Source organism: Rhinopithecus bieti, unplaced genomic scaffold (assembly GCF_001698545.2).
Source record: "Rhinopithecus bieti isolate Rb0 unplaced genomic scaffold, ASM169854v2 scaffold_28016, whole genome shotgun sequence".
Lineage (NCBI taxonomy): Eukaryota > Metazoa > Chordata > Mammalia > Primates > Cercopithecidae > Rhinopithecus > Rhinopithecus bieti.
Window position 1 is genome coordinate 1,782,724 of NW_016813202.1, and position 9,785 is coordinate 1,792,508.

Sequence of the window (9,785 nt, forward strand, 5' to 3'; positions counted from 1 at the left end):
AAAAAAAAAAAAAAAAAAAAAAAAAAAAAACATTTATCTTAGGTTAAGCATTGGGCCAGGCACGGTGGCTCATGTCTGTAATCTCAGCACTTTGGGAGGCCAAAGCAGGTGGATCACTTGAGGTCAGGAGTTCGAGACCTGCCTGGCCAACATGGTGAAACCCTGTCTCTAATAAATATATAAAAATTAGCCCAGCGTGGTGGTGCGCACCTGTCATCCCAGCTACTTGGGAGGCTGAGACAGGAGAATTGCTTGAATCTGGGAGGCGGAGGTTGCAGTGAGCCGAGATTGTGCCACTGCACTCCAGCCTGGGCAACAGAAATTGCGTCTCAAAAAAATAAACAAATAAATAAAATAGGCCGGGCGCGGTGGCTCAAGCCTGTAATCCCAGCACTTTGGGAGGCCGAGATGGGCGGATCACGAGGTCAGGAGATCGAGACCATCCTGGCTAACACAGTGAAACCCCATCTCTACTAAAAATACAAAAAAAGCCGGGCGAGGTGGCGGGCGCCTGTAGTTCCAGCTACTCGGGAAGCTGAGGCAGGAGAATGGCGTAAACCCGGGAGGCGGAGCTTGCAGTGAGCTGAGATCTGGCCACTGCACTCCAGCCCGCCCGGGCGACAGAGTGAGACTCCGTCTCAACAACAAAAACAAAACAAAACAAAAAAAAAAGCAAATAAATAAAATAAAGGAGATATGAATAGTCTTTGTCCATCAGTGTCTTGATACTCCAGCTTATTATAAAGAAAGAAAACTAGGCCTGTTATCACAGAAGGAAGTCATCCCTGGTTTGGGAATATTCTAAAACATTCAACTTTCACTTCGTGATAAGTTCTGGCATTGAGTGAAAACAATCCGTTTCTGAGGGGAAAAAAAGGCACTGTAGGTCTCATTCTTAATTGTCAAAGAATTAATATAAGGTCTAGACTTACCTATCAGTAGGTTCACCTTTGGCTAGTTTTTCAGCACAAGCAATAGCTCCTTTGTGAAGCCAGCAATATGTATCCACAGCTACTACCTGCCCTTTATACTTTCTCACATGGATGGGTTCAGAAGCTTCTTTGATAAATTGTAGCAATCCGTGTATCCCCATGGTGCCAAATTAACCACCTGATATGAAAAGACACAGGGAGTACAGTAATATTTAAAGAAAAATACAGGCCGGGCGCGGTGGCTCAAGCCTGTAATCCCAGCACTTTGGGAGGCCGAGACGGGCGGATCACGAGGTCGGGAGATCGAGACCATCCTGGCGAACATGGTGAAACCCCGTCTCTACTAAAAAATACAAAAAACTAGCCGGGCGAGGTGGCGGGCGCCTGTAGTCCCAGCTACTCGGGAGGCTGAGGCAGGAGAATGGCGTGAACCCGGGAGGCGGAGCTTGCAGTGAGCTGAGATCGGCCACTGCACTCCAGCCCCGGCGACAGAGTGAGACTCCGTCTCAAAAAAAAAAAAAAAAAAAAAAAGAAAATACATTTATCAAAACATTTTAGACAAATAAAGAGAAAGCTTGGAGTCCAAGGCAGAAATTGTTCAGATATTCAAGCATCACTGCTCTTTAGTATTTTAGCTGGGCTCCTCCCTGTCAAACAATTTCCATAGGGTAGAATTTACATTAATCACTAATACTACCTCTAATGCCACCTGACATTTGCTTAATGTTTGTTTATTCTTTCCAAAGTGCTTTGGCACTTTCACTCCTAACACATGCTTCAAGGAGCCAGGCGCAAACAAAACCATGCGTGCGATGGCATCACATTGCCTCTACAAAGGTCATTAATTATAAGAGTCAACATGCAAATTCAAATAGGAGCAGAAACTCAAAACAGTTTGTAGTAAGGTAAGCATTTCAATCAAAAAACAAAGGAAAAACTCAAAAAGGATTACAGAAATGATCCTGTACTTGTTTAGGACTGAAATTCACTGCTATTAGAACGCATTATTCTAAGCACGAACATTCTGGTAATAAACAGTGGTGGTGTCTAGGGGCAACTCCATCAGTCTCTCTGAAAGCTGCCCCAAAGAATTGTGAAACTGCGTCTGCTATGCAAACACAGCTTCAAGACAAATGCTTTAACTTTCCACCCCCTTCCATTCCAGGCCCCTAAGCCCTTTCTATACAGAGATTCTGGAACTGTCACAGCCCTTTCTGAAGAAACGACCTCCCTCCCACAACTCTACAATAAAAAGTTAGTAATGGGCACTGAGCAGTTGCTTAGCATTTCATAATACAAATCTCTCCTACCAAACGTTAAGTTTGGAAGGAAGGGAAGAAAGAAAAGTACAGGATCAGGAGTCAGCTTTACCCTGTTGACACCTTATCAGAGCTCTAAAGGCTCTAGTCCAGTTCTCAAATTTCAGAGGTTCTTAGACTCTCAACTCCACTCTGTGACTGGGATTCACTAGTTCTGCCGTGAATGAATTTTTTTTTTTTCTTTTCTTTGAGACGGAGTCTCGCTCTGTCGCCCAGGCTGGAGTGCAGTGGCGTGATCTCGGCTCACTGCAAGCTCCTCATCCGGGGTTTATGCCATTCTCCTGCCTCAGCCTCCCGATAAGCCAGGACTACAGGAGCCCGCCACCACGCCCGGCTAATTTTTATATTTTTAGCAGAGACGGGGTTTCACCGTGTTAGTCAGGATGCTCTCGATCTCCTGACCTCGTGATCCGCCCGCCTCGGCCTCCAAAGTGCTGGGATTACAGGCGTGAGCCACCGCGCCCAGCCTGTGAATAAATTTTAAACAAAGCAGTTAATCTGGATGCAGGTGGTCCTCAAGCCACAGTTTCAGAAAAACAGTCTCTTACCTCTCAGATAGTATCTAAAAAGAGTTTTCTCTCACTCCGAGGAAAACGGATATAATAGTTCATGAAATTTACATAACCTTCTTCTGGGCCAGGCAAATATCCTCGAATAAGTATTTCTTCTTTAGCGTAGTAAGTATGGCTGAGCGCAACAGTAAGAATGACGGAGTACATATCTCAAACAGATCGCATGTGGCACTCGCGGTAATAACAGCCCCATCTTCACTTTATCCCTCTGTCTCGCGGAGGTGTGCAGGCGTGGCCCCCAAGCCCATTCCAGACGACACGTTTCCTTAGGTCTGCACAACATTATGGGAAATGTACTTGTCAACATTTAAAGGTGCTGAGACTGCATGTAAAACCTGGACTGCCAGCTTCTGCGGAAAAATGAGAGAAGTCTGGCCACCCTGGCGCCTGCTCCAGCCCGGAATCGTCTGCTCTCTATCTCCCTCCGTTCACTGAATTGCAGACCTCTCGTGGCCAGACGTCCCCTCGGAACAAAACAACACATACTCCACTCAGGCTAAGGGCTCTGCTGTCGGGATGGGAAGATCACACCAGACTCTCTCCTTCCCCTCCTGGAAGACCCCGAATCCCGAGAGGAGGGTCGGAGGTGACGCGCAGGTCGACCCCCAAGGGAATCCACCCATTAGCCTCCGCACAGCCCGCTCCTCTCACCTTCCAAAAAGGGACTCTCCTCCTCCCCTTGAACGGAGCCGACTGGGGTTGGAGAAACCCGCCCCGACGCCCGTAATTCACTGTGGCCAGAGCACCCACGGCCAGCGACGCAGAACACGGGCAACCTGGCTACACAGCGCGCGAAAAGCTGACCTTTCAATTTGCGCGGGTTCCTTGCGGCCCCGCCCAGCGGATGTGACGTCAACGCGTACCCCGCAACCCGGCTCCGCCTCCTGCGGCTTCCAACACATAGGGTCGCGTCCTGAGCCCTCCGTCTCGCTGGGCAGACAGCGGCCCACTGCCCTACGACTTCAGCCTCTGCTGCCGGCCCGAACCCCAGCGGCTTCTTGAGGGACCGCGTGACACTGGCGCTGCTGGCCGATGGTGAGCAACGCCCCGGAAGTTGGGCGTGTTTACACGCGTCGGGGCTGCTGGGCGTTGTAGTTCTCTCCTGGGTACAGCCCCAGTTCGGGAGGCTGACGTTGAAAGAGCGCCGTCGCGCGTTTGTGTTGAGGTTTTTCAAACCTGGAAAAGTTGCTCAGTCCCCCTTGGCGTCATGAGTCCCATCCTAATTCCTTCATTCTCTTTAAAACGCCCGGTCGCCTCTGTACAAATCGAAATTGAATTCAGTTCACGCTGGGCTCTTTTCCCCATTGCAGTAGTAGTGGTGATTAAAATCTGCCCCTACCATTTTACCTAGAACACAGCTTCGTTTTTTTTTGACATAAGTCGGGGGAAAATTAACTATATAACAAGACCTTGAAAATGGGCCTTAGAGACAAAGACTTTAAAGGCATTTTGGACTTTCATGGTCACTTGTGGCTAGGTTTCCAGTCCTCATAATACCCCAGACCTCGTCGCTGCCCTCTTAGGAATATTGTGATTTTAAAAATTGGAAGAAACCTGAGGCCAGACCACAAAGTAATGTTCTGGGCTCAGAGATCAATAGGAGTGATAATTCAGACTCAATTCAAGGAATTGAAGGGGAAGAAGTGAGCACATTGTTAAAAATACTCCCCATTTGATTACCTTCTTTACATCTTTCTCCCTTCTTTTAAAGTCTTTTCATGATCAGTGTAACATCTGTCATGCCAATTTTTAAGGCATCTATGATGCCTTAAATTTGTTATTAAAATTGTTGAAAAGGTGCCACGTTTGGGGAATGTGTTTGGAAGAGTCGTGTTGCCTCCTCCCTGGTTCTGGTCTTTAGAGCTGGGACTAGGAGAGATGAGAAAAGTTATCTTCCCTCCCTCTTCCAAAGGCTGTGGTAGACCTCACTCTAAACGAGCTTGGAGTGGACTCTTGGGGAAAGTGGAGGACAGTTTCAAACTGCAGTAGATTAAAGAGGAACTTCGATGTGGGCAGCGTGTGTTTGTAGAAAAGCCTTCTTATAATCATTGGACTATCCAGCTGTAGTAACTGCTTCGGTATCTAGAATCCAGCCATGAATATGTCACACATAGGGGTCTTAGGAAGGAACCCCAAAATCAAAAAGGTGTCCATTCCAGTGTCACTGAATCTGTCATAAAACTAACATGAGAGTTTGCTGCACTGTGAACGGCTCTTGTATTTACTATGAATTTGACTCCCAAGGTTTCACACTGGATTCTTGGCTGCGGTGTTCAAAGATTAAAATTGAAAAAGAAACACTAGTTACAATACATTTCACTAACAGAGTATTTTTACTCTTTGGGAGGACAAAACCATTTGCATCACTGTGTGCAGTAATTTACTACTGCCTTAAGTGTGCCTGTCAGTTCCAGGTGGCATGGGGGACATAAAGAGATGACTTGTGTCTTCAAGGAACTTACGATCTAGTTCTGTAGACAAAACACATGTTTATCAGACAGTGAAGTCACAAATCATGATGACATATTATTATTATTATTATTTTTTTTTTTTTTTTGAGGCGGAGTCTCGCTCTGTCGCCCAGACTGGAGTGCAGTGGCCAGATCTCAGCTCACTGCAAGCTCCGCCTCCCGGGTTTACGCCATTCTCCTGCCTCAGCCTCCCGAGTAGCTGGGACTACAGGCGCCCGCCACCTCGCCCGGCTAGTTTTTTTTTTTTTTTTTGTATTTCTTAGTAGAGACGGGGTTTCACCGTGTTAGCCAGGATGGTCTCGATCTCCTGACCTCGTGATCCGCCCATCTCGGCCTCCCAAAGTGCTGGGATTACAGGCTTGAGCCACCGCGCCCGGCCGATGACATATTATTAAATGCTGAAATAAATGGCGTATCCCATACGTTTCCAGCTTAAGACTCAGTTCCAATGTTACCAGTTTCCAAATGTCTTCCCTAAGTTGGATATTTGTTTGAAAGGCACACGCATTCTGTGATGACTCTTTTGCCCTGATGCTTCTCATACTCTCACTGTGTTTGAATTGCCTTTGCCCTTCAATAGCCTGAAAACCTTTTGAGGTAAGGTTGCCAGATTTAGCAAATAACAATGCAGGACACCCAGAAATTTGAATTTCAGATGAACAACAGATAAATATTTAGTATATCTAATGCAATATTTGAGACATATACTAAAAGAAGTCCTCGTTTATCTGAAACTTAAATTTATCTGGGCATTCTGTAATTTTATCTGGCATCCTTACTTCGAGGGCAGGGATTATGTCTATGAATTTTCACATCCCAGTAGCATTAGTGTTGATTTTAAACATTTCAGATGTATGGAGTAATACATGAATGTCCTAGGTATGGCGCTATTATTATGGGTTTTCTGGGCTGCTCTTACTTTTTTTTTTTTTTTTATGTCAATTAGTATTTCTTTTATTGTGAGTTATTCTGTTAATTATGGGCCTCATATATTTTTTTCTTTTTATTATTATTATTATACTTTAAGTTCTAGGGTACCTGTGCACAACGTACAGGTTTGTTACATATGCATACATGTGCCATGTTGGTGTGCTGCATCCATTAGCTCATCATTTACATTAGGTATATCTCCTAATGCTATCCCTCCCCACCCCGCCCCACAATAGGCCCGGGTGTGTGATGTTCCCCTTCCTGTGTCCAAGTGATCTCATTGTTCAGTTTCCAACTGTGAGTGAGAACATGCAGTGTTTGGTTTTCTGTTCTTGTGACAGTTTGCTGAGAACGATGGTTTCCAGCTGCATCCATGACGCTACAAAGGACATGAACTCATCCTTTTTTATGGCTGCATAGTATTCCATGGTGTATATGTGCCACATTTTCTTAATCCAGTCTGTCACAGATGGACATTTGGGTTGATTCCAAGTCTTTGCTATTGTGAATAGTGCTGCAATAAACATACGTGTGCATGTGTCAGTATAGCAGCATGATTTATAATCCTTTGGATATATACCCAATAATGGGATGGCTGCGTCAAATGGTATTTCTAGTTCTAGATCCTTGAGGAATCGCCACACTGTCTTCCACAATGGTCGAACTAGTTTACAGTCCCACCAACAGTGTAAAAGTGTTCCTATTTCTCCACATCGTCTCCAGCACCTGTTGTTTCCTGACTTTTTAATGATTGCCATTCTAACTGGTGTGAGATGGTATCTCATTGTGGTTTTGATTTGCATTTCTCTGATGGCGAATGATGAAGAGCATTTTTTCATGTGTCTGTTGGCTGTATGAATGTCTTCTTTTGAGAAGTGTCTGTTCATATCCTTTGCCCACTTTTTGTTGGGGTTGTTTGTTTTTTTCTTGTAAATTTGTTTGAGTTGTTTGTAAGTTCTGGATATTAGCCCTTTGTCAAATGAGTAGATTGCAAAAATTTTCTCCCATTCTGTAGGTTGCCTATTCACTCTGATGATAGTTTCTTTTGCTGTGCAGAAGCTCTTTAGTTTAATTAGATCCCATTTGTCAATTTTGCTGCTCTTTTCTTTATTTTTTTAATTTTTTTTTTAGACAGAGTTTTGCTCTTGTTGCCCAGGCTGGAGTACAATGGTGTGATCTCAGCTCACTGCAACCTCCGCCTCCTGGGTTCAAGTGATTCTCCTGCCTCAGTCTCCTGAGTAGCTGGGATTACCGGCATGCACCACTACGCCCAGCTAATTTTGTATTTTAAGTAGAGACGGGGTTTCTCCATGTTGGTCAGGCTGGTCTCAAACTCCTGACCTCAGGTGATCTGCCCGCCTCGTCCTCCCAGAGTGCTGGGATTACAAGTGTGAGCTACCGTGCCCCGCCAGCTCTTATCTTTAAATACTGTATCTTGTTGAAATATCAGGTTGCCTGATTTTTAATTTGGAAAATGTTGTCACCATTGTTATAGGTCAGTGTTTTCTAAAGTATGGAACATAGACAATGAGTTGGGGCCTAGTGACAGTTGCAGGTGCCCTCTGGATGGCCTCCTGCCTTTGCCTGATTTCAGGCAGGGTTGCTAGAACCACAGCTGAGGAGCACCTTCCCCACCACAGACACACACACACACACACACACACACGCATACACCAGTTATTTCTAAGAACAGACATAGGAGTGGGGTTCTTTTTAGTCAGCAGCATGAGGAGGCTTTTTCTAAAGCTCAACTTCCCTCCAAATCAGAGACGTGGGCACAGGGGACAACCGCAAGTGCTGGGCAAGTCAGCATCCTCTTGTCACCTCATGTGTGACTAGGTTTTTCTTTTGTTCCTCTGTTGAAATGAATATGGATAGGTGTTCAAAACGGTATGTATGCAGTGCAAAGGTTAAGATGATGAAGGAATTGTGCACAGTGCTGGTGACTATTACATAAACATGGAACAGAATATCGTTTTTTTTCCTGACTGATCATCAACAGCTCTGTTTTTCTGTTTAAGTAACTTATTTTTAGGCACTCATTTTGTAGCTCAGTTTGATTGATTTTGATTTGCATTCAATTATGTTTATTTTTTTAATTATTTCAATCGAATGACTCTTGTGTGGATTGTATTTTTACAGTTATTTCTATTATGGCAGGTGACACAATGTTAACATGAAATTTGCTTTTTAAGTAAATTTAAGTTGAAAACCTTTAAGTAAACAATGGAACAGGTGTTTTGCAACAGTGGTAAATATGAGTAAGCGAACCTTCCGAAACAGTCATTTCTCCCATCTTTAAAATAGTCCTTCAGCTTTCACCTCATTTCTCTGCTCCCATTACAGTAAAACTTTTTGAAAAAAATGCCTGTACTTGCTATCTCAAATTCCTCCATTTACTATTATAAATAGTAATATTATACTACTATTACATTAGATTATATACGTAAAACATACATACGGAAAGCGTAACTCCTAAGCAAATTATCACAAAATGAACATGTATTACCTCCACTCAGTCCCTCCCAGAAGACACTTTGTAGCTCATTTCTAATCACATATCTCTGTCCTAACTACTAATCTGCCTTATTACTGCAAGTGTTGCCTTGTTTGTGAAATTTATGTAAAAGAAATGATGCAGTTTTTATCCTTTAGCATTTGGCCTCTTTTACTCAACATCATGTTTGTGAGATTCATCTGTATTATCGAGAGCACCGATAGTTTGTTTTTTGTTTGCGTTTCAATGTGGAATTCCATTATATAAGTACATTATAATTTATTCATTCTACTATTGATAGATATCTGAGTAGTTCCAAGATTCTGTCTGTTACTACTGCTTCTATGAACATTCTTGTAACTTCATGTGCATGTGACTTCCACTCCCACTCTTCTTGCTCTTGCCCACTCTAGCCATCCAGCCTCTGTGCCGTTCTTGAATATGCCAGGTACACTCCCACCGCTAGGGCTTTGCATACACTGTTCCTTCTTCCTAGGATGCTCTTGCAACAGATAGCCCCATAGCTTGGTCTTTTACTTCTCTCAGTCATACAGATAGGTTTCTTCTCCGTGAGATATTCTCCAATTATGCTATTTAGAATTGCAATTCCTGTCTCTACTTTAGGATACCTAATTTTCCTTTCCTTGATTTATTTTTCTCCATGATACGTACCATAATTGGACAAATTACATATTCTAGTTATCTGTTTATCGAACATCTCTCACCTCACTATAATGAAAGCTCTATGAGGGCAGGAATTTTTGCCTATCTTCTGTAACATTGTCTGGCACATAGTAAACTCCAGTAAACTCTGGTTGAATCAACAAATGAATACTGAAATTTGCTAACAGCCTGGATCTTAGACACTGATGTTTTTAGAACTTAGACGTTTGGGCAATATAGTTATTTTCAAAGCTGTTTTACAGTGAAATTAAACAACTCCAAAGTTATCAGGATGAGTATTATTGGAATAATCTAGGACAGAGAATGCAGAAAGAATAAATGCTGTCCTCATTCCCTACTGCAGAGGGAAAATGATTTTAAATAGCCTCTGTTTTGTCCTT

At 43.6% G+C, this 9,785-nt stretch overlaps 1 protein-coding gene across 1 annotated transcript in view; it reads right to left on the reverse strand.

The window, feature by feature from the left end:
* Positions 1-3,836, reverse strand: part of EXO1 (exonuclease 1) — a 42,493-nt gene extending 38,657 nt beyond the window's left edge. The window contains 3 exon segments of the mRNA XM_017847796.1: positions 933-1,110; positions 2,800-3,095; positions 3,475-3,836. Coding sequence (XP_017703285.1) covers positions 933-1,093 — 161 coding nt within the window. The 5' untranslated portion in view covers positions 1,094-1,110; positions 2,800-3,095; positions 3,475-3,836.
* Positions 3,837-9,785: the final 5,949 nt, after the last annotated feature.